The sequence below is a fragment of the Aythya marila genome (genome assembly GCF_965140915.1).
Source record: "Aythya marila genome assembly, chromosome: Z".
NCBI classification, from domain to species: domain Eukaryota; kingdom Metazoa; phylum Chordata; class Aves; order Anseriformes; family Anatidae; genus Aythya; species Aythya marila.
Window position 1 is genome coordinate 20,975,935 of NC_139080.1, and position 26,289 is coordinate 21,002,223.

Consider the following 26,289-nt stretch of genomic DNA (forward strand, 5'->3'; position numbering starts at 1 on the left):
GAATAGAAAATGTAACTTAATTTTTTATATAAAAGGTAAAAAAAAAAATCTATGGGTTATTATTTAACCCTTTCAGTGACACAGAGAGAGAGATAATGAGGAGAAAAATGACTTGTCTCAAGCTGCTAGACACTATATCTGGGCTAGCTCTATTTTAGTGCAGCTCAAATTCTAACATGAGAAAATTGCAGAAATTTACAATTCAAAGTATGTTTCATCAGGGAGAAATCCACAGATTGTTTTGACACTCAGTTAGAAATTCAGCATGAAGATGGACGTCTCATGAAATTTGCAGCTGCTGATTGAATTTATATTTCCATAAAGGCTATCAACAGTAGCAGCCTGCGGGGGAAGTGAGGGGGAAATGACAAAAATTGTGAGGCTAGCATTTTTTCCTTAGCCTTATAGTAGCAAATTACTTGTAATAAGGTCCTACACTGACCAGGATTAAAGAAAAATATAGACAGCCAGGAGGGAATGATATCTCAGTTTAATTGATTTGAACTAAAAACGTCTGAATTTGATATTTAAATACACGTTCAGGCATGTGTATGGTATGTAAAATTCAACTACAAATCAGAAGTGTCCTTAAATTGAAAAATAAGACTCTTGCTGGTAATTACAGAAGGTTTATCATACAGGTAATTTGATTTTGTAATAAATTCCCAGGACACAGAATGAATGATATCAAGATGTACAAAAGTAGGTCGTCTTTATTAGGGGTAAAAATCTCATCTCATCTCTTGAATGCACTTGCTCCCTCTCATTCGTAGACACACATACATATATGAGAGGATGTGCAAGATCTGAATTTATTTTTCTGAGTAACAGCTCTCATTATGTTGATCATTTAAAAAGCAAACATGCATTTGCAAAAACAAGTTGATGTTGTCAAAACAATTAGTAAGAAATGTCATTGAGACAAATAGCATAATATAATTGATCTTTTGTTTATGATGCTTTGTGTCTTGCTTTTGATGCATGTTTCTGCTACATATACTTATTAGCCACAGCAGTTGCAATCAGTGCTTTAGCCTTTAATAACAGCAAAATACTCTAAAATCAACAAGCACACAACTGAGTATTTAGGTACTTGGTTAGGTACTTACATACTGTGAGAAGCACATAGTCCTTTGTATGTCCTGGTTAGCCTAAAGTTTCTTTACTGAAACTTAAACTATGGAAGTGGAAGAACTGATCGGTGGGGAACGGATGTTACTTTTTTTATTTTTTTTCTAACTTGTCATGAAACCACAGAAACTCCAAAATTTGAATAGAAAAATACAATTCTTGGGTTGACACAAGCTGAAAAAGTTTTCTGGGTTTCAGCTAATCTTTAGTCCCTGTTCCACTCCTTTCTTTTCATGCTCAAAATACTTTTTAAAGAGAATGAGACACTGCTGCAGTACCTTGGTTGTGTGATTTTTTTTTTTCCTTCTTAAACACCTACAGTACTCTGATCTGACCAAAAGCAGCTAAAATGTTTGTTTTTCCTGAATTAGCATTATTGAAAAATACATTAAGTAATAGATGTACACAGGCCAGCTTAAAGAGACAAACTTTTGAAGCAAGGTTTTAAAGTAATCTAACAGCGTATAGTAAGATTTAAATAAGGCAATTTTTTCAGCTTTTGAAAGATTCTGCAGTGTCAATGCCTATCCACTAAACAGCTGTACTTTTTAGAAAGCATTATTTGATTTAATTAAAAATTTTAAAAGGTACCGAGAAGGTACCAGTTACCTTGGAAACACTTGCTTTTCTTATAACTCTAACCAAGTAAAGATTTTTGGTTCCATATATAACAAATGACTATATTATGCACACTGCTGACTTTCAGCATTAATGGTATGGAAGTACATCTTAACCATACTAATGATAATTAAGTTTCTATAAGCATTATCATAGCAGTCTTTTAATGAGCATATTACAAATTATGCTTTCAATCCTTTTTTTCCTTTTGGCTTCTGTAGCTGAGTATGTTTAGTGACGATGTGAAAAAACACTCAAGAAATTTAAGTATAAACAAACTTGAAAGTAAAGCAAGCTACAGGGCTGGTGAATGTAAGTCGTATTGAACTCGTGTCAAGTGTCAAACTGGTGAATCAGAAATACATTTAGAAAGTTGATCCTAAACTTGTGTGCACTCTCTTTTAGATATGTTATTTTAAGCAACTCTTTTTCAACTCTCATACATTTTATTTGTAAATTAGGATGCAAGAATAAAACTGGGAAGTTTTATGGCCTATTAAGTGTCTACACAGCTTTTTATAATAATTAATATAAATTGCAAAGGATTGGGTATATCCTCTGTTTATTAGAACTGAGATAACAGTTTTGAATTTAAGTTGTATATCCATGTCATGGTAGTATATATACTGTCTTAAAGCCCTTTTCAGTAATAATTGTTTTCTTACAATATATGATTTGCTTAGTGTGTAAGGTTCAGTTAGTTTACCTGAGTAAAAATTTAAACCTTCATTTTGGAAATAAGTGATGGTAACTTAGTTGTATTTGAAATCATTGCTGCAACATGTTTGTTCGACCTAACATTGGTAGTTTGAAGCACGGAAAATTTTGTGATAGCATTTTGAGCTATTAGTTCAATGTAAATTATTTTCAAACAAACTTCAATATTTTCTATATAACACGAATAAAATGTGCAAAAGATGGTTGCAAGATCTCACTCTTCAGCTGTTAATAAAGTGCCTGTATTCTCAGGTGGCAATGCCCCTGTGGGTACACCTGGATTTGGTGGAGTAATGTCATTTTTCATGTCAGTACGTACCTCTTCACAGCCTTCTCGGCTGCTTTATCCGAGAGCTGATGGGGAAAGGCAGTCAGTGTTGTCACTTTACTGGGTTGCATTGATCCTGACTGTCTCATCTCACAAGGCACTTCATTGCCATGCGGGTTATTTTATAAAAGTACAAAACTTCCTGTTAGACTCAGCTGCATGATGAAATGGAAAGTGTTTTCTTTCGGGGCAATCCTGGCAGACTCTACCATTATCTGCTTTTATTTCAGTCTTTGTTAGGTGTTTCGTTTGCTTTAAGATGCGTAGTTTTCCTCTTGACTCTAGTAGGCTACACTTAGCAGATACTTCTGCAAACCATTTGCTTGCTGAGGGTCATGCTGCATTCACTTCTCTAATTAGAAATTGCTTCCTCATCTCACAAAAAGAAGCAATCTCCTAGGTGGTATTGTGTGAGGACCACACTGTGTTTAGGCCCTGTTCTCTAATTTCCCCTACCCCCTTTCTTTCCCAAAGCCTCAGGTTTTCACAGCAGTAAATATTTCTTGTTTTCTCCCCAAAGCCGTATTATAACTCATGAAGAATCTTAAATGACCTGCTGGATGAAGTAACCTTACTTCACCTGAGAGAGTTTTTTCAAACAGAATTCAGCATGTCTTAAGTTGACAGTGGCATTTGCAGAGAGGGTCAGTAAGTAGCTCAGTCAGATTGTACTCAGACTGTACAAACAGATTTCAGACTGCACCACCAACTTCAGAGTCACATTGGCACATTTAGATGGGGCCCACCCCCACCTTCTGTGCCTCAAATATTAGGAACTCTGTTCACATCTAGCTGAGATGCAGACTTTGAAGGATTTGTCTAATTACTTTGCAGGTGGGAGTAAGCAACTTAACTACTGTAGGAGTTTATTATTTATTTACTTATTATTATTTATTGTTGTGTTACATTGCTGTATCTGCATCCACCCCTTTTTTTTTTTTTGGTTTGAGCCTGTATTTGTGAGACTTCTGTTGGTGAAAGGACTAGATCCTTTATATATACCTTCTCATATGTTCTCAAATGTTCTGTCTTGGAGTATATGAATAGTACACGCGCAGCTGCAAAGCATAATTTTGTAACTTACATGGTAGAATAAGTAGCATATAAATTGTAGGACAAAGTCGTTTTTAGTGCTATGTAAAAGAAATGCCTGTAGCATAGACATATATCTGATATGGGTAATATATCTCAAAGGACAAGTTACTCTGTTGGCTAACATTCCTTCAGAAGTTGTGCTCATGTTGACTCCCCTATACTCTGCAATGAAAAACAAAATAAAGTGGAATACAAGTGTTCTCTAGTCCTTCAAGTACTATGCACTGTATTAGTTGTAATTGTGTTCAGACCTTGTATGTGACTGAATTTTCTTTGCAAATCTCAAACCAGTAATCCTTTTGTAAAATTTATTAAAACTTGCTTAAAAAAAAACAAAACACAGCAGCAATCACATTAGCTTCTCGAGAGTGTATGTGCAGCTAAGCTAGCTGTAATAATTCCATTTATTTTGGAAAAAAAAAAAAAAGGCAAATGAGAGTTTGTAAATGACTTATAATTGAAATATAATTAATCATCCAAACCAGACTGTAACACTGCTGTGTTGGGTCATATTGCTTAATTGATGTTCTCCACAGCTGTAACTTTCTTTTCATTTCATTTCATTTACAATTCATACCCTTGCTGTCATTTGCCCATTTCTCTTCCCTGCATGACTGCCCTTTGTTTATCTTCCTGCATTATGTTTTTATTTATAGAGTACAAGTTATTGTACGCTTTCTGTCTGCTTGCTAAATTCCCTTTATACATGCTAAATTCCCATTTTAAGCCATTCTTCATACATTTACAGAAAACATTCAGTACTTTATTCCTGGATTTATTCACGTTTTGACAGTAATTGGTAGAAAATGGTTTCTTGAATCTGATAGACCAAAGCAAAACTAAAGAACAGTTGGGAGAAATCTTCTGCATGGCAAAGCACTGAACATTGATCAGCTATTGAAGGAAGTAGGATCATTTAGACTTTTGTTGCAAAAACAACTGTGATGTTGCCTATTTCTAGTACATTTGTTATAGATTCGTTTACAAAACAGAAATTCTTTTTAAAGGTGTCATATAAAGTTGTTGGGCTTTGTGCTGCTTTAATGAGGTACAATGTGCAAGGCTTTTAATGAACAAGAAATGGGGCCAGGTTTTGGTATGTCATGCTGGGAGACTAGAGTGACAATGGGCATTCAGCAGAGAGCTTTTAAATCTCATTGTCCAGTGCAGGAACTTGCCTCTTAGTCAAACCACAATAAGAGGTTTTGTTACTGGAGTTAACCTTATGTTTTGAAAGCCTGCTGTTTGCTTACACGTGTATAAAAGCCACGCACTCTGATCCCTAGTGCAGTTGCAGGTTCATCTTTTCAGATTGTTATATTTGTCATTCCTGAAAAGGAAACAAAAAACACAGGATGCTTTGTTCATATATTGACATAGAAATAGGTGAATACAACTTGACTGCTCAGCAGCTTATAATTGTTCATAGCATTGTAAGTTTATTAGCATAAACTTTTAATGTTAGAAAGAAAAACACAATTCTAGCATCTCCTGTGAGCAGTTTGAATGTCATACAATGACAAAAAGTAATAAAAAGCTAAAATCAAGATGGTAGATTGGGTACAGAGAATAGAAATGAGAATGAGAATGTCTGAATTCATTTTGTCCTTATAAACAGAAAACAGGATGAATCTATGCAGTTCAAACAGAGGACAGTTATCACATATTTACATAAGACCTGAAGTGAGCATCAAAGCAGACTTCTTCCCTAAAGAGCTTTCAGGCTGATGTCACAAGTGAAGTTTCAGTATTTCTTACTTATATTTGTAAGGAAAGGCAAAGCAAGATTTGTTGCTAATTCTGTATAACACCCAAGTCCATAGTACCAAAGGATAAATTATATTCAAGGGCAAGAAGGATACCAGTATCACATCTGAAGCAGAAGCTCATGGAGCTGAAGGAAAGGCTTTCTTCTGGCTCTTCCGTAGCTTACATTTATTAGTCATGCTTTCAAATAGAATAGAACAGTTCAGTTGGAAGGGACCTTCAAAGATCATCTAGTTCAACTGGCTAACCTCTCCTAAGAGGTCAAAATTAAAACCGTGTTAATGAGGGCCTTATCCAAATACCTCTTGAACACTGACAGGCACATCAACCACCTCACTAGGAAGGCTGTTCCAGTATTTGACCACCCTCACTATAAAGATATTTTTCCTCAGGTCCAGTCTGAACCCCCTGGTGCTGCTTTCAGTTGTTCCCTTGCAATACTGACATTGGTGACCTGGAAGCAGAGACCAGCACTTCCCTCTCCATGCCCCCTCCTCAGGAAGTTGCAGAGAGCAATGAGGCCACCTCTGAGCCTCTATTCCAGACTGGGAAATGCAGATGTCCTCAGGGTCTCCTCACAGTGACCCTGTTACCAGCTCTGTTGCCCTTCTCTGGATGCTTACCTCCCATTGCTTTTACTGTAAATAATACTACTAAAACAAGAATGTGTGTATAATGATAAGAGGAGTATCTGGAGTAAAAGCTTCATAAAAAGTGTAGTTTTGCATTATAATCTCCTAAACTATGGTTAGCTAAAGTACAGATTCACTGTGGAAGCCTCTGCCATGTATCTTGCTCTTCCTACATAGTGGTTTATCAGTTAAAGAGTTATGAAGTGATCGTTTCTTGCTGAGAACTAAGCCGTATTCAGAGCCTAGCCAGTCTTATAGTCATTCATAACAACAGAACAGGCTTCCTGGATTTGCGGGATGATTTTTTGCAGCCTACCTCTTAATTTTTTTTATTTTGTATAATTTTTAATAATGTAGTGTTATATCATAGAAGTATTTTTGTATTTTATAAAGTGTAAAATTAAATACTAGTTTATTTTTAATATATAGAAAATGTAATACCTAATCTACCTAATCTATCAATGATTAGTGGTTGTGGTGACCTTTTTCTCCCTTTGCTCGTCTTTGACCTCATTAGCAGAAGCATTGCATCTATTAGTTTTTTTTAAAAACTAGTTCATAGCTTTTCAACATTAGAGTCAGAGTTGCAGTATCAACTACCAGTTTGTCAGGGATTATGTGCATGCATAGAAACTGTGAAACTGTCCTTCTCATCATTAGCTGCTTGACAGTCAGATGTGAATAAAATTTCTGAGTTGTTTCTGGGCAAATTCTACTGTCCAGAGACTTCTGCTACATTTGGCACCATGTACTTTTGCATATTGGCACCGTGTACAGCTCTTGACCATTATTTTAAGAATGAGACAGTCAAAATAGAATCATCATCATAATCGCTTGTTTGGTCTTTGTGGAAGTATTTCTCAGTGTGTATGAGCCCTAGGCAAATCCCTGACTGCACACCGATTTCTAATCTTTCAGGGAAATAATGTGAAGTAGCTGCACCAAATGCTTAATATTCTCATTTTGTATTTTGCATTCCAGTTCCATTCCTGCTGTCTTTATAATGCATTTTTAAATTATTTTGCTGGACCAGCTTCTTACTCCCACTGCACCAGTGGAGTGTTACATACTGTTTAGATACTGTGGACTTCCTAAAGTCTGCACACATTTGTCTGCTTACCCAAGTGTAACACCTACAGTGCAGTGAAAATGTACCATTTGGTCTTTTTCGTCCTTTTGTCTGGGGCTAAGGTTTTGTGTGGTATTTTTGTTGTTGTTTAGTTTAGTTTTTTATTTTTCTCCTTTCTGTCTGTAAAGAAGATGCTGTAGAGCACCTGGATCCAGAGAATTCTGTGACTTCCTTTTTTTTTTTTTTTTTTTTTTTTGGTTGTTGTTATTATGTGAATTTAGTTTTGCTGCTTAGAAGGAATTTGTGATACTTCAGAATGGATGTCTTCATTTGATTTATAATCCCTTTATTCCTAAGTGCTCTGAAAAAATACTCTGATTACCAAAGAGAGAGTTTTTATCTTTTTTACTGCTATTTGTATATTTTTTTACTGTTAATTAACTACCCTTTTATGAGAGTAGTGTTTGTTGTTGTTTTTTCCTGTTGTGTGTTTGGTTTTGTTTGCTTTTGTTTTCCTTCTTTTTTTTCCTTCAGTAGCACGGGCATCAAAGATAAAAAGCAGTACAGTTTCATCGTTGTCTATGACATAGATTTCTAAGGTATTGGTATACATGTACTATATGTGATGCTACTTGTATCCTCAAGAATAGTGATGGTATCTGCGTCCTCAAGAACAATGTGACAGAAACAATTACTTATAAATTAAAGAGTCAGAGTTCTGGACAAATAGGCAGGGACTATATGTTAACAATTGACAAATTCAAATCCAGCCCAGCAACCAAAATCTGTAGAAGTACTTAAATCAAACAATTCGTGCCACACCAGATCCATTAAACTAATACCTCAGATGAGCAGATGTCCTCAGAATATAAGGTAAATAAGCTTTGCTGCTTAACAACATGCAGTATATCCTCTTTATCAAAAGGCAGTAGGTGACCAGTGCTATGAAGTTGGGGTGTCTGGGGGCTGCAGTCCAGAAGTGACTGTAATGCATGCTGATGTATGTTGATGTATTTGGGATTTTTATACCAGTAGTGAGAATTAATAACAATGTAACTTGTAGACATACAGATTGAACAAGCTTATCCAAGGCCTTAGGTTACTTGGCCTCTGTGACAGAGTGTACAAAGGAAAAAAAATAAAGGCAGTTCAGGTGCATACGTAGGATTTCTCTAAATACAGAGAAAAAGAGAAACAGAGAAGCTAACACTGTCAAAATCATTCTGGTTAGTGGACAAAAGATACAAATTGGTGTTTGAAATTGGAATGAATCCCTGTAGACCTGGTTACCTTATAGTATTATTCATGTAAGGTAGAAAACCTTACAGTATTATTCACATTACAGTATTAATCATGTTAAGATTGGGTTAAGTAGTGCAGGACTGAGTTTTGCCCACTTGCAAGACACTGTTCTGTAAGGCACTATGTAAGAGGATAAGGCATTTAATTTTGTTATAGCTGTACATGACTCCAGCAAGGATGTTACTAAATAATTTTTCTATTTGCCAGCAAACAATTTTCTTGCACTCTCTTCTCAGAAATAAACAGTATGGCTCTTCTTTCAAAGAATAATGTGTGATCTTTCTTCTTGATGTAGGTTTGTTTTTTGTTTCCTTGCCAAGTACCTAAACATTGTGATGGATCAGTTATCAATTCACGGACTGTTGGACAGTAGACCTTGTTTGCAAAAACTTAAATTCTCAGTATATGCTTATAAGAAGGGCAACATCTCGATGATATTTAGAGTAGGGTTTGTTAAGTTAACGTTTTGGCTAGCTACACTATAACGCTGTTGAAATAATAGCACTGGTCACATTTACAAGAGTGAGAACTTATCTGGAGTACCAACAGTCCATCCTAGAAAAGCTTTTGAAGTTTATTTATTTACATATCCTTTTCATTGAGAAACTGACAGTGGATTCCGTCAAGATGTGAAAATTCATCATCAATGGAAATTTAAATGGAGAAGTAAAGTCTGTGTGTGGCTGTTACACTCATATCTGTTTCTGACAAAACATACAGGGCAGGGACATGTCTCTAGCAAAGCTAACGTTCCCTCATCTAAATTCAGCTTTAAAATTTGATGTCTTCTCTGGTGACTGCAAGTACATTCTGACAACTGAAACAAAAGCAAAAAGCTTTCTCTCCTGTAAGAGACCATAAGGCCCATAAGTCTGATTTCATCTGCGTTAAACTACTTGGGCCATATTTTTTAAGGTATATTGACCAGAGGCTTTGGTAAATGTAGAGTATTTGTACTAGTGTTAATTGCTTGGTCAGGTGTCTGGAGGGTTGATCATTTCTCCCATCTTCTTTCTGAGTTCGAAAAAGCTCTGAATTTACTGTGAATAGGTAATTTCTGGTATGTAAGGTAAATCACTTAAAACTAGCTTGGCTATCTTTAGTTTTTGTTGCAATGTGAACCTACCCTTAATCTTTTTGTACAATGTCAAACACATTATTTGTGGGATATGAAGAATACTTAATGAATGTTATTGGAAAGATATCTCCTAATCAAGTGAATCAAACATGGCAAACTGTTGCTATCTTGTTGGACATTAGTTGAAAGTGCTGTAGAACATCAGAGTAAGGTAGGAACAATAGTTTCAGTACATAGTGTAGGATTGTTGAATCTGCAGTTGATAAAAAATAAGAAGTAATACTAAGACAGCATGGTTAGGATGCTGACACTGTCAGCTGGCATTTCTTTTAGGAAAAAGGTACTGGGGAGCATGGGAAGCTTTTTCCTTTGACAGTATGTGTTCCCAAAAGTGTAAACAATTGTCCTGACTTGAAACCTTCAATAGAAATCTGAAGAAACCCATCTTCCTTTGCAATGAACTCTATTTGGATTTATTTGAATAAATCCAAATTTATTGTTGATAAATGTAAGATGAACAGCAAAATAAAACTAGCAAAAAAATAAAATTAAAATCATGATTCTGGCTCCAAGTACCAGGTAATTCCAGCTTCTGTGGACTTGCTCAATCAACACAAGTTTAGTATTGGTTGGTCCTGTAACACTGTAAAACTGGAATTGATTGATTAATTTGATTGACTGATTGATCGTTGTTCTCTTGAGGTTAATGGAAATCAGAACCACAGAATGAAGTAGCCTGTGGTCTCACTTGCTACTCTTAAAAGTTGAAATAAGTTTCAAATAACACTTTTATAAACTGTGAAAATCCATTTAGGGCTACTAGATATCTTTCAAATAATATATATATTGTTTTAAGAAACTGATATGGAAATAATTTTCCTTCAAATTACAGAAAAACACAAGCTTGGTATTATTCATTATTCAACTTCATTTTGCATTTTGATATAGAGGGTTCTTCTTTTTTTTTTTTTTTTTAGTACAGGTGTGGTTTAGTGGTTGCAGTGAAAATTACTAGTATTTTTTGTTTCTAGGAGAGGGACCCTTCCCTAGAATACATTGAAGTATTAAAATATTCATTTCATAACATCTGCATATGTCTACAGTTAACCATATTTTTTGTCTGTAGAGAAGGCTGTAGAAATTTAAAGGTAATCCATTAAGCCATTTGCTAGCCCCTCATGTCAGCAGGCTACATAATGCCTGTTAAACACTTTAGTTTTCAAGCTTTAATAGAAATTAAAGTCATCACACTGGCTTTTAGAAAAACTGGGACAGAAAGGCTTAGAGGAAGTATGTACAGTAAGAAAGTATACAAATCCAACAGTTGAAGTCAGTGTTGTAAGTGCATTACAAATGCAGAGAGATGTAAAAGCCACCAGCACTACTATGCAATCATTCTTCAAAATAACATATTTAAGAAATAATTTTGTGAGTTTGGCTCTCCAATATGATTTGACTGTGGAATGCAGGAAATGATTTTTTTTTTTAAATGTGTCTTACAAAAGCTTGCAGCACAATGCAAAGCTTTGTATGTTAAAAGTAGATTATACATTCTCAAACAAAATATATTCTGAACTAAAGATGTAACTTCAATCACAGTTTGAGGTAGCAGGTTGAAAAATACATTCCTTCTTTACTTTTTCTTATGTTATTTTACTCACTGTGTTATTAATACCTGCGTAGGACTGAAATAATGGACAGTTTTCAAAGTGATGCTGTGCTCACAGTAAAATGTAGTGACTATCCAACAATGGAGAAGAGTGTTAATTCCAAGACTTCTATAGGATCTGGCCTAATTAGATAGATCTTAAGTTTTTTCTGGAAATCTTCCCAATAGGGAGAAAATAAGTCTGTATCTCTCTTTTGCTTAATAGGTAAAGAAAAGGTTGTTAAAATGATTTATCCTCAGTATTGTTGAAAAGAAATTATTTTAAGCAAGTGTATGAAGCATAATGTATCCAGCATATACAAACCGTGTATTTATAAAACAAATAAATATAAAACATGTATCTTTTAACACTGATAAAAAATTAATCTTGGTGATGAAGGCACAAAACACTGTATTTTCTTTACCTGAGCATGCATCTCTGAAACAGTAAAAATGTTAGATACAGAAGCCACCAAAACTGATACATTGTATAAAGGTAAAAAGAGATAGTATAAGCTAAAGAAGGTACTTAGAAAAAGAATTGCAATATCTATACAAATTCTTATTATTCTGCTGTATTAAATACTTGATAATGAACAATAGAATGCACTTCAGCTGTTAATCAGTGATGGGTTAATTGTCAGTACTGACTTTCATTATGAAAAACACATACTTTATACAGTTACTTCTTTCATTGTTTCCTCACCATGTCAAATTTCTCCATAGCAGCCTCAGTGCTAGGAGAAAAAGCCTGGGAAATGTTAGGCGTTTTTTTTTTTTTGTCTGTAAAGAGTGGGGAACTTCCACATATTTCCCAGTATCTGTTAATTTAAAAACATTACAATGCTCTCTCACAAGTGAAAGCTTAGTGGTTAAAAATATTTTAAATGTTTTTTTTTCAATCTGAAATATACACCATATATTCTTCTGTACATTAGCATGGTATACAGCAGATGTACTGCCATATCATCAGTCAAACATTAATTTTACCTTTTTGGGTATAGTAGAATCTATGGAAAAGGTGTAGGTCGTGGTTCTCCACACTGGCTCCTCTTATAATGTATTGAATGTTTACTATCAGGGATATGCCTAATGGTTTTCATTTTTTAATACAGAAAATATTCAGTTTTCAAGTGCATGCAAAAAGACTTATGCACAGAGCAGTTGCCACCAATAGGATTGATGTGGCCTGGCTGCTGGGTAAAGCTCACCAGTGAATCAACTGTGCTGGTTTTTGACTCTAGGGCAGTTTCAAGTTTCTGATTCTTCACCAGCGAAGGCGTGGAAAATGTCTGACTGAAGGAGAAAACGGGTGATGGAAAGCTGAACGGAAACTTGCCTCAGAGAAGCATCCTCAAAGAGAGGGATAGGCTGAGGTGGACAGTTTGACTTGAAATATATTTGTCATTAGTAATCCAACTGAACTATAAAACATGCAAGCTTCTGTTAAAATTAATAAAATAGAATTTCAGATAGGCTTCTATGGGAGATGGTAATTGTCTGCCCAGTATTTTAATCCTTCATTTTTATCCTGCAGCCATCGTTACACTTGTGTAAGAAGAATTATTTCAAAACAATAATATAGTCAACAATTTAAATATTGTATATGTGTATATTTAACTGTCCTCCCCCCCTTTTTTTTTTGCTATAGGGCAGATCGTACCAGAGAGAAGATTTGTAGAAGCAATAAATCGGCAAGCTTATCAGTATGAGATGGGTGACTTTCCAACAGAATGGGAAGGTAAATCTTGAAAATTTTGGTTTTATTTCAATATAACCTTGCCATTGAATTTAGGTTCAGTATTTTTAATGAAATGCCTGACTATATGAATAGGTTGTCTCTTATCTTGTCTTTTGAGTAATGCAGACTTTTGTTTAACTGCTTGGTTATTACGAATTTGTAACATAACCCCTTTACAAATAGGATAAATGTTTAGGAAGTAGGTACTTAATAAAAATGTAAATAAAGCCTGTGTGATCATGACTTTCTCCTATTAGATGTGAAAATACTTGTGCCTGAGGGGGGATCAGATAGAATAACCAAAACTAAACGTATTAAACATCTTAATTATGCCTTCACTGCAGTGCTAATTTGTATGTCAGTTGAATTATTGGTGGCACAGTGATGTTTGTTGTTGCTGTTGTTTTCAGAGTAGTATCTGTTTTTCTGCACTCTGGTTTCTTACACGTCTCTGCACAATCTCTACGAGAGTTGGAGAGCCTGTAAATAATTAAACATTTTTCCACCAGTACTGGTGAAAATTTCTATGTCCCAAAGTTTCAGACAAATTCAGGGAGGCTGGTGAAATTCCTCAAAATTAACTGAGCAGCCCCTGGGGAAGGAGAGAAAGGAGAGAGGGAATGTGAGTTGGTCCTTGTGGCCATAGGAGCTTGAGCCAAGAATGAGGTCAACTGAGCCAAATGTAAGGTAAGCAGGGATCCTCTGAAATGTGGGAATTCCACACACACACAAAAAAAAAAGCTAGCCTGTGGGTTTTTTCTTCTTGAACGTCAATCTAAGGTGTATAAACAGTTTTGTGGAAATTTAAAATAAATTTTAAAAGCCAAAACTGGAATTTCTGCTGTGTTTGTAGAGGCATTTCAGAGAATTGTCTTGCCTTGGCTACATATTGAGATATGAACTAGTGATGTGGGATGCTCTGAAGTTTTGTTCATCTCTACTTCTTGTCTGCTTCCTGTAAAATGCTAAATTTTTTTAGTAAGAAATGGAAAAGAATGAAATGAGTAGAGGGTTCTAGTAATGCTGTAGAACACAGTCAACTGAGTGCGAAAAGTGTAACACAAGGTTTTAAGATGTGCTTCGCTGAAAGGTGTGGTGGTTTTACCGTGCTGGGCAGCTAAACCCCACAACCTCTCTCTCACTCCCCCTCCTTTAGATGAGGAGGGGGAGAAGTAAAGCAAAGAACAACTCACGGGTTGAGATAAGGATAATTTAATTAAAGGGAAATAATTATAATAATTAAATAAAGACTACCATGAACTAAACAATTTAACTAAGGGGAAATAAAAAGGGAAAGGGGAAAAGGGAGGGGAAAAGGAAAAATAAAACGAAGGAAGGAAAACAAACAAAATAAATGAAGGCTATATGGAAGTGCAGAGGAAAGAAATTACTCTCTACTTCCCACAAATGAGCGATGATTGACCACGTCCTTGAAGCAAGGCCTCAACGCACGCAGCCGGTGTTCGAGAGGAGGACCGACGTTTTCCCAACGAGAGCCCACCCCTCCCCTCTTCTTCCTGTTTCCACCTTTTATTGCTGAGTGTGACACCACATGGTATGGAATATCCCTTTGATTGGTTTAGGTCAGCTGCCCTAGTGATGTTTCTCTCCTCACTTTTTGCCCACCCCCTAGGAGGGTTAGAGAAAGGCCCAATGCTGTGCCACTGCTGCTCAGCAGTAGACACAACACTGGTGTGATAACACTGCTGTTCCAGCTACAAGTACAGAGTACGGCGCTGTATGGGCTGCTGCCGGGAAAGTTAACATTCCAGCCAGACCCAGTACAAAAGGCTCGTAACAATTCTCTCCCTGTATTTTTCCTCTTTAAGAGGAAAGGAGAAATCCAATGTTTCCCAGGCTCAGAAGACCTGTGCTGAACTTTCACTCTGTTATCTCCTGTCCAGGCTCTTGAAAAATTCCCAGTGCATTCTTCCTTTGGGTGTTCACTTTATAGCTTGAGCTGAGATGGACACTGATCGTTCCAGCAAATAGTCTGATGCTTTGCAGTAGGATTTCTAAAATACTTGCTGTTTATCTCTGAACAGTAGAAGATTAATATAAGATTAGAAGGTTGTATAATAATTCCTGTTATTGTTTTTTCCTTATTGTTGGATTTTGGGTGGGATTTTTAGTATTCTAAATACTCTCTGCTGGGCACATGCTTTTACCTCCAGGGACCTTCTCTCCAAATACTGCATATGCACTCTGACATTTGCAGCCTCTCTGCTTCAGTTTTGTCTGGTTCATCAATAACATTTTCCTTTTCTAGCCTTGTCATTCTTTCCACTTAAAGGACTGTACTAAAGTCTCCACTCCTTTTTTCTAGAGAGCCGCAGAGAGCTTTTCACCTGAGCTGCCTTTGTTCTACCAGGGCTCAGCTTTTTCACTTCTGGCTAATCCTTAGTGACTATCTGATGTAAAGCCACTTACCCAGGCATCCTTTCCCTCTCCCCTTTCCTTACATCATCACACTGTGATTTAACCTAAATGAATAAAAGTACTGTCCCTGGAAATATTTAAGGGCAGGAGCTGCCTGAGGAAAATCCGCATGAAATTAGGGGCAAAGGGATTGCTCACAGAGTAGGAGCGGGCTGCAGTGAAGTTTGAAGGGGGTCTAAGATAAATCTCACTGTATTTCTAAGACATACAGCCTGTACTGCTGGTAAACTAAGGGGCTGATTTTGGTGCTGTGTTTATCAAGTTATAAATATGAAATAGGCTAAGTGACACCAAGTAGGAAGCTATAAAGCAAGTAGGTAACGCAGTCATCTAGATTACAGGCTCAGTGTGTATAAGATGCTTCTCAGACTTGGGAGAGGATGGTTGTGTGTTATTCCTGGGAATTTACCAAATACAGGGCCGAGGGATTGCTCCTGAAGGGTTTGACTGGAATTTTCTCCCAAAGATACTAATTTTGAGTGCATAACAGGATTAAATTTCTTAAGTTATCAGACCTGTGAAATCTACAGAACACCTGAATGTCCATCAAAGCTTTTGTAGAATTGAAACATGCTCAGTGTTATAAGGATAGAAAGATAATCCCTTGTGTTCTCCTTAGTGTTAACTATTTGTGTGCAGCATATAAAGTCAGTTTTTGTTTCAAAAATCCAAAAATGTTTCCTTCTATATTGTAGTTTTACGTTTAGAAAGTAATTCTGGCATACAATACAAGTAGTACATATTTTTGTTTAGATGAGGCCTCTTACATTTTAGTACAAGGTGAGAGTGCATACTTTTCTTTTCCCTAGGCAGCCAACATATAACCTTTTTGTGACATTAGTTCTGAATGTTCACCTACTGTAGAATGTGTAAGTTACCTCCTCAGGACGTGTCAATAGTGCTCCTGAGAGGAGACCAGTAATTTTACATACTTACAGAGATTCATGAGATTGCATGCTTCTTGCAGCATTTTATTGCTTGTCTACTCCTAATCCTCTTTTTTATTTTTTCCTGGTAACATTTAGTGATTAATGGGAGTCTTAATTTGCATGCTCACTTTTACGCTTATTACAGTTTGTTATATGCCAGTAGGAGTTTTAAAGTTCAATGGAAATCTCATGCATGCTAATGAGAATGCAAATGAGCACTGATGAAAGAATGCTCGGGTCGCAAGGTACGAAACGTCCAACTATCTTGCTTAATTAACTTAAAAATTTCTTTTAGACAGAAGTCACCTTACAATGTGTACAGAATGTAGGAAATGCCATCCAGATAACATTAGAAGCAGCATTGTAATTAGCTTGAAAGTGGAGGCAATCAATTCATTTTGCTAAAGTGCTGTGGGGGCTAGGGGTCAGGGAAGCATGTTTTGGTTGCAGCCAGTACATACATGTAACCATCATTGCTTTATCTAGTTTAAAGCATCGTGGCTGACAGTGCAAGAGAACATTTTGTTTTGTTGATGTAGAGGACGAGAGTGTTCATGTGGAAATCCCTTCCATTTCTCAAGTGTCACTGGACACTAAGAGTGCATGTGTATGTGTGTTCAAATAACATGAAATAAAGCACACACCTGCCTTGTTTCCATCAACAAATAGGTTTAAATCTGTTTACTAGTTTAAACCTCTTGTGACCAGAAGTGTAATGGAGAGCATAAAGAAGCTGGGAAAGCTATATACTGACTATCCACCTCTACATTATATATACTGGTAGTATTTTTAAAAGGGAGAGTGAAGTGTGTTAATTTCAAGTTATCGTTCTGTTGGATTTTGTTAAGGCTGGTGCTAGATGAGTAAGGTATCACTGATAATACAGTTTTTAAGCATTCATTCTTTTTTTGTTACCATGAATTTCTTATGCCTAAGTTACAAAGGGCTGGTGTCCACTATTCTGCAACTCTGTGTTGGATGCTGAAAATATTGTTGATACTATAGAAAATTTGGAAGGCTTTTTTAAACTTTTGTTTGAAGTAGAACCATGAGAAAACTGTTGGGGATTAAATATATAAAATCCACCAAATCTTCTCCCTAAAGACTGATGAAGAGTAGTCAAGTAAATGATTAAAAAAAAAAATCAATTAGAAATTGAAATAGAAAAAGATTGATAAAACTATTTGAAACTAAAGTAGAATATACTAAAATGCACCCAATTCAGATGATGTTTTCCTTGCCTTTAATCTTGCAATGTATCCTGAGCTGTGCTTTATGTAAAATATTTCTGAATTGGATTTTCACAGAGGGAATATTGTATATTAAAGCTAACTAACTTCATCATCTTATGGCTATAAAGAGATTTTAGTGATTTTTGTTACCATATTTCTTCCTCAGCTCCCCAGCAGGGGAGGAATTTTTCACTAAATGATGATTTTCTAATGCAGTTCATTAGAGATGCTAAAATGAGCTTACCTATAGGAAAATGGTCGCTCATCTTTGAGTCAGCAAGTTTTATTTAGGATTGAGGTGGAAAAGGTTTGTAATCCTGATGTCTGTTAAAAAGAAGGAAGGTTGATAACATCTATATAGTGTGTAGTTAAATGTTTATTATAGCTGGGAAGAAAAATAACATGGTAACTATACAAATTTTTTGTGCATTTAAATAAATTCAGGATAATTATGGGTATGGTTGATGGGAAATATGCCTAAGCTGAGGATTGGTTTTTTGCTTTTGAGCGTGGGTTCTAATTGAGATGTATTAATGAACAAAAACAAGTTGCATAATGTTTTGTTCACAGAACTTGTTGCAGTATATTACTCTTCACTGGTCTGTTTGTGGCTTGTTAAACTCAGGCAGATAATTAAATGATAACATCATTTAATAGAAGCATTCCATTCATCTGAAAATCATTAATGAAACAACCAACTACGAGTCTCAGCCACCAGTAAAACAAAATCTATCGTAGTGACTATATATCAGCAAGAGTTTTTAACTGCAGCTTAATTTTTGTAGGATTGCAAATTTTAAGAATCACTAGTTGTAATCTATTTGTTAAAATGCAGCTATGAGTATACTGGTATTGTAAGAAAATACTGGCAGTTTAAACAACGTTAAGCAGTTTTTAAGTGCTGAGAGCTGTGGAATTCAAACCAGTAATATTGTAACAAATTACCTCCGTACAACTGAGAAATTACACATATGAATGAAGGAGGATGATACTTTGTTGAAAGTAATCCCTTAAATTTAGAAGGCTTAATAATTCATTTTTCACCAGACATTTTAAACTGCTACTTTTCCAATTTTCTCCAACTGTGCATCTTTTATTGGTTAGCCTCCAGTAGACATGCTTCACTATACTTGATGTTTCTAGCACTTTCTTGCTTTTCTGTATGTGGTTAGAACTGTTGCTATATATGAGCAAAGATGACTTCTGTCAGGAGGGAAGGCTTGTGTGCTACGATTTTCTCTAATAACATTGTTGATCCTTTTACAAAAAGTGTCTGTAAGGCTGTCAGCTGAGAAGTGTCAGTCTCCATCACGCCAATTTAGGTTCTGGTCTTACCAGATTTTATATTTGAAAATTCTAATAAAATTGAAGTGCTTGAAAGTGCTACAGATACATGCAAATTTTTTTTCTAACTCTGTAGAATTTAATGATGTCATATGTTTGCATTTGCATTATCATAATGAGTTTTTTTTGCTTTCCAGTAACATAAAACTTCTGCAGAAAGGGGCTGATGTTGACTGTTCAGTAATCAGTTACTTCCCCGCATTGTCATATTTGGGTCTAATCTTTGTTAGTATCAAAAGACTGCTGAGAAGAGCTGTCACGTAGTGGTGTTCGTAAGATGTTTCTGAAAGTGTCATCTGATAGACGAGAAACAAAAGTAAGACCTTGTTTCATATCATTAAAGATATTTCACTGTTAGCCTTTACTTAAGGCTGTTGGCCTTGCCACTTTTTCTAAGCTATGTAATGGCATTTTACCTCCTTTAATTCCATTCTTATATTAATTGGTAGCTATTTCTCCTAAAACCAGTTTCATAATGTTGCTGAAGCAGAATAGCATTAGAGTTTCATTGTATGGGTAATTGCACTTTCAGTAGCTGGGTGAAATTATGACTCCATGCAGCTCATAGTGTTTTGGACTTGCTGCATGACCCATTCCCAGTTCCCCCCAGCATCTGGCATAAATGGCATTGGAAAATTAAAATTTGGAATAGTTCCTTCTTAAAGCATTTCTGTGTCAAGTCAGACCAGGAGTTTGATTGTGGGATAACAAAATGTCATTTTTGCTCTAATTTTGAAGCACAGTAGCAAGCATCTAAATCTTAATTATTCAAACATACAAAAGAACATTTTGCTATTTCTCTGCACTTGGAACTGTCATTCCTTATGTTTGTCCTTCTGCTCATTAGTAGCCACTTGCATTCTCCTACTCATTCATCTGAAAAATACAAGCAGAAAAAACAAATGTCTACAAAGTACGCAAACTGGCACTTAGCAATTCTGTGGATTTGAACAATTGTGAGAAAATGCTACAGTAGTGGTACTTTTAAAAAGATGGATATTGACTTGGTCACACTCAGGGAATGTGTTTCTCTGGTAACATCTGTAATAGAGTTGGGGCTCTGTATGATAACTCATTGACTGAATGAAGTAAGATTGGACATGGTGCCACTTTTCCATCTGTAGCGGATCCCCTTGGATTGCTGCATTTGGTCAGCAGTGTGGCGGGAGTGGGCACACAGCTATTGACTGTGGTTCATAATGGAAAAACAAAATCACAGGACAATCAGCATCGGCACTGCTTCAATTCATGGTCCTTTCCAGCATTGCATCCATCCTATGCATCCATCTGTCGTGATGCAACCTGGGCTCATGCATGTTTGGGTCTGTATCTTGCGTCCTTGTAAAGGAACTCCAGGCAGCACTAATGTCAATAAGAAGTTTTCAGGCTTTAACAATGCCTGGGGCATATGCAGGAATCCTTTTTCTCCTGAGTGGTCTAAAGCTTTTCATACTATTTAGTAGTCATCTTGTCATCTTCACAGGGTGAAGCTCTGCTTTGTATAGCAAGCTTAACAAAAGGCTGGGCCTTGAGCCCTGCTTAAGCTCTGTTTCAGCAGTCTGGGTGGTATGTGAACTATGCTTAAGCTCTCATAATAGGAGTGCCTTTTTTCCCTTCTGTGAAGACTGAGAGTATTTACATGGGAAATAACATCCTGGAACTTTATACTTTAGAAAATTATATTATGGCTTGCTAACTTGTGGCAGATTTTTGTATAAATATTTACTTTCTGTTACAAAGTCATTATCATTTTGAGTTGTAATACTGGCTGTGGTCTTCGATATAAGCAATTGGATTTTTATTTCTTTTGCAGCTTGGATAAGAAAAAAAAGAAAGGATCCACCAACCATTGAGGTAAGTGATGAATTGTCTTTATGTTTTCAATTGTTGTAGTTAGACTACAATAATACATTTAAAGTGAGCTCATCTGTCCAGTAATTTGTCACTTTATGGAGAGAATTTAGTGCATTGCTTGCCTAATTTGTGAAATTTAGATGTCTAACTCTTAGGAAAAAAGGAAAAAAATGGGAATAAATACTTTAATGTCTTTAGTTGTTTCTCTTAGCTATGGGAAATAAGAGCCTTTTAAGATAATGATGGTCACACAAGAATTTCTTTAATCAGATGAATTCTCAAATTACTGCTGTGAATTTTTAAAACAGGTCCTCTACGTATTAATAGTGGTTTTTTTTCAAGGTAGTTGACATGAAACTGTGGGTTTCAAATTCAGTTGCCAGTGTATCCATCAGTACAAGAAAATAAAATGTATTAACATTTTACAGTGCTAACGAGATGAGGGAGTAACAGTCATGACTTCTTCCATAAGTGGTTTCTAGTGGAACAACGCAGTGAAATATCCTACCATCTTTCATGCTGATGAGTTTTTAAAGAGTGGAATGAGTTTAACTGTTGATCTGTGTATGCACAAACATGCACTCCTTACCCTTCACTTGCTTTACAAGTTGCTAAGTGCCAGCTAGAGTGATTGAATAGATGAAGCATGGGTAACTATAGAAGACTCAAACTGACACCCAGAGGGGCAGGTTCTTGGCTTGCATCAGTAGAAATAAACTGCATTGAATGCAGTGAAGCTACACTGGCATGCTCTGGCTAAGGGCTTGGCCACTTAGGTCTTCCGAAGTGCACTGGTTGTGAAAAGTTGTCCTGCCTACCTGTATGTTAGTACGAACATGGGAAGCTTGTACATTGATGTTTACAAGCCATAGCTCACAGAAGTGAGCCTCCCACAGAACTTAAAGCTTTTCAACATTTATCGCTGCCTCTTTTTCCCATTTGCCACTGAGGTTTTAGAGACGATAAGAAAATACACTCAAGAATGGAAGAAAATTAAGTAAAATTCCTTCTCAAAGCTTTTAAGGACCTGAAACAAATGAACACACTTCGTTTTAACCTTCAGAGAAGCATTGTTTTGTTGTTTAAACTTTTTTTTTTTTTTTTTTTTTTTTTTAATTCCTGCCTTCTAATCCTAGTTATCTGTGCAGAAGGGATATTTCAGTAGGTGTTCTGTCTAAGCTTGGGGCTGACCTCCTTATAAGTAGTTGTGGCTCATGCTAATGGTATACATACAACTTTTATTGTTGAAAATATCACCTCATGTGACACTTGAAGATGTGGGGTGTTGCATGTGTTTTATCCTGTCATTTTCAAAAGCCAGACTGCCCTAATAAGGCTAAGATGAACCAGAGAACATGGACAGCCCTGGTTTTAGAACTGGGGCAATAAAGCTCCTTCTGGCACTGGAGCTGTTCGTTCTGTATCCAAAGGAAGTCTCTGCTGGTAAGAGCACTGTGGATCAATGGTGTTCTCAATATTTTAGCTTCCAGAAAAAGCAGTTTGTGGAGGATTAGACATTATTGTGAATAGTGGTGCATTCAGAGTAACAGGACTGCTTATACCTTCAGTTTCATAAGGTAATAGATCCGAAAAATTATTTAGCAGCAAGGTACTTTACCTGCAGGGCACTGCATTGACCTTATCAGAGCAGAAGTGATATACCAGGAATTTGAAAGGTAGTTATATTTTCTTTGGAGTAATCTCTAAAGTGCTTTTTTTTTGCCCTCCTATATAAGAAAATCTAGTTCAAATATATGTATATTAAAATTTTTTGTTAATTTGAAAATACTATAGTCACATTTTAAATGTGATACTCAGCTTGATTTTTTTTCTCTAATATTATGGGGATGATAAGCGTGTCCTATTTTTGTTCTGATTTGAAACCCATATATCACAATATAATTATACTAATGAAGCACATACAGATTACTGTTTGGCCCACATATGTAGGACTGATTGGCTTTAGTGTTTTAGGCACATAAACTTTAGTGGCTGCTATTTAGTGTTATATTCCCATTTTGACAGTAATGCTGATACGGTAAACTGCTGTTTGACAGCTAGGGAACCAGGGAATATTTCTGACTGTGTTTCTTGCTGAAACCCTGTATAACAAATCTCCTCGTTCTTTCATATATTTCTCACGAGGCTAGACTATTTCTGAAAAGGAATGCAAAGCCCACAAATTTTGTATTTTGTGCCTTAATGACATTTTACTGTCAACATCATATTGTAACACCACAAAACAGCATTACAGTTCCTGAAACATAAGTTTCTGCAATTGTGCCAATATTCCTACCCTTGTAGTCTGTATTAACACTTTTTTGATTATTTTTCATTTTTTCCACTGTCCATTTTGCATCTTTTTTTTTAATATCAAATTTGACATGTGTTAAACTTTATTAAAATTTCTGTTCCCTTTCTCTATTCTGTTTGCCTACCATCCCCCTTTAGTGTGTGTGTTTGTTTGTTTTTGTATTTGTTAGGCTTATCTTTTATTCGGCTTCTTTTTTTTTTTTAATCTTAGGCTTATCTTTTATTTACCCCCAGCTCCCCACGCCTAACCTTCAGGGAGTTTTAGAGAGCGATAAGGTCTCCCCTGAGCCTCCTTCTCTCCAGACTGAACACCCCCAGTTCCCTCAGCCGCTCCCCATAGGACTTGTGCTCCTGGCCCTTCACCTGCTTCGGAGCCCTGCTCTGGACATACTCCAGTGCCTGGATGGCCCTCTTGTAGTGAGGGGCCCAAAGCTGAGCACAGCACTCGAGGTGCGGCCTCATCACAGCAGAGTACAGGGGGACGATCACCTCCCTGCTCCTGCTGGCTGCACTGTTCCTGATACAAGCCAGGATGCCGTTGGCCTCCTTGGCCATCTGGGCACGCTGCTGGCTCATGCTCAGGCGAGCATCAACCAGCACGCCCAGGTCCCTTTCCTCTGCACAGCTTTCCAGCCACTCTGCCCCAAGCCTGTAGCACTACATGGGGCTGTTGTGGCCAAAGTGCAGGACCTGGCACTTAGCCATGTTGAACCTCATCCCATTGGCCTCTACCCATTAACCCATCCTGTCCAGGTCCCTCTGCAGGGCCTTCCTGCCCTCCGGCAGATTGAGACTTCCCCCCACCTTGGTGTCGTTTGTAAATTTACTGAAGTGAGAATGAATGTGAGTTGGCCTTACAGTGGTCAACACAGTGACCTTATGACACCAGCTAAGGCTATTAGACACTGTTCTTAAGGTTTGGTAATGTTTTGTAATCAAGCCATTCTTTCTTCCAGAAATACCTAACATCTTTTTTGTTGTTGTTACAAAGCATTAATTTTCATGCAGAGGAAATGGCTTCACATCTTCTCTTTAGATTGTAATTTTCCTTATGGAAGAATACTGCAGTGACTTCACAAGACAACTTGTTCAGTGTTGAGTGTTCCACATGCATACAGTTTCTTTCTTTCATATCTCCAACTGGTGTCCCCCCACCCCCCCCACCCCCCATTTTTGTAGGACAATCTTTTGGAGCAGGACTTTTGTGCTCTGGGCTAGTCATAACCCAAGAACACTGCTTATTGCCTTGGTTATTTCTAATCTGACCCCCAATAGAAGCCAAAGCAAGCTTCTGGGACACTGGAAGCAATTGCTTGCCTTTTGATATTATTACAGATTGAAATATGCCAAATCTCATTCTCGGTTATGACAAAGGTGTAAACTTCTCAAATGAATGCATATCAAGTTGTTTCTTATCTTGTGTTTAAACTTACCCTGTTACTATGGTGATTAGGGTGTCCATTTTGATAGAAAACTTTGCATCACATCTGTACCCTATGTAAGCATGTGTGTGCATACACTTACACGTATATATACACACGTACACATATATATACACATATATACATACTGCTTTATAATATGTGAGGATCTGAGCTTGTATATGTATATTTTTGTATAGTTATATCATTGTCACCTGTCCCTTTACATATATTGTGTATGATCGTATATGGTTGTCTGAAAATAAATTGTCTTTACATTTGTTCCTATGAAGCTCTAAATCATATTTTAAACAATTTAACAAGTGATGAATAATTGGAGTGTCACATTTCCTTACTGTCTGTATTGGAAAATAGATGGACAAAGCATTTTGGGGGAAAATAGGAAATCTATCTTGTCTAGAGAGGATTTTAAATAAATGAAAATATTTAAAGACTACAGATACTAAAATATTTTTAATCAAATCCTATTTTGTAGAAGCATATTTGATAATTTATCCCTTTGTATTGAACTTTGTTTACCTGCAAAGCATTCGTGTCTGAAATTATTACTAAAAGTTGTCTTCGGATATAGCACTTGTTTTATAGGAGTGATGTTTTAGCAATGGAAATCATTTCTTTAAGAGGCTGCTCTCTTTCTTCAAGCTATAGTTAACTTCTCTTTCAGTATGACTCATCAAAGCCACTAAGTTGGAAGGTAAACATAAATATGCTGTCTAACATACACTCCTAGCTCTCACTTTTCCTTCTGGCTATGGATTTCAGTCCTTATTCAAAACATGGCACCTTCATATTTTGGATTTTTCACATTTCAGTTCTAAAGGAAAGAGAAGTTGAGACTTCAGTGATAAAGCAACTTTGCATGGCATTCACAAGCTTTGCTGCATTCTATATCTCCTATATTCATTCTGTGCCATTTATGCAAAATTTTAGCTTCTGTTGGTGCAGCTCCTAACTGAGATAGTTGCTGGATGCATAAGATACTTCTAAGCTTGGGTATGATCAATGATATTTAGCACGTAGCCAGGTTTCCCCCCACATAGATAGTGGGAGTCGTATCAAAATTGATTTAGGTATCTTGTATCTAAGACATATTGAGTTTTCAGCTTCTAAACTGGAGATAAAGAATTAAGAGAGATATTTTTAAGAACGAGGCAAACGTTAAAAATATCAGGTATCTAGTGAGTTTTTTTGTTCTATTCTGTGTAAAACTTCCATTTGTTTTCTTTAATATTTCTGATTTCAGTGAGCACTGGAGTTGTAGAAGCTTTTAAAGAATCCTAATGTCTGAATGTATCGAGAAATTTAAGCCTTGTTTTTACCCTGCAACAGACTTTGCAGCTACACACTGCTCTTGACAATGTCCTGAGGTTCAAAAGCATCAGAGTATCTTGGCATTGTTTATGACCTTGTTGGTAGAACGGAGATAGAAGTAAGGTTACAGGCAATCTTGGGGTGCCAGAAAATGTGCGAACTAAAACCACAGAACAGGTTCTCATGGCAGTGCCTAGAGAAACTGGTATGAACAGGAATGTGGTTCATTTCTGAACCTGCCAGAGTGATAGCCCGCAATTGCCAGATGCCTACCTATAGTATCACTACTCTGTGAAGAT

The 26,289-nt window shown here is 36.5% G+C and overlaps 1 protein-coding gene across 1 annotated transcript in view; it reads left to right on the forward strand.

Moving 5' to 3' along the window:
* Positions 1–26,289, forward strand: part of NDUFAF2 (NADH:ubiquinone oxidoreductase complex assembly factor 2) — a 57,603-nt gene that overhangs the window by 24,174 nt on the left and 7,140 nt on the right. Inside the window, exons 2-3 of the mRNA XM_082783566.1 lie at positions 13,037–13,126; positions 20,884–20,924. Coding sequence (XP_082639692.1) covers positions 13,037–13,126; positions 20,884–20,924 — 131 coding nt within the window. The remainder of the gene's footprint in view (positions 1–13,036; positions 13,127–20,883; positions 20,925–26,289) is intronic.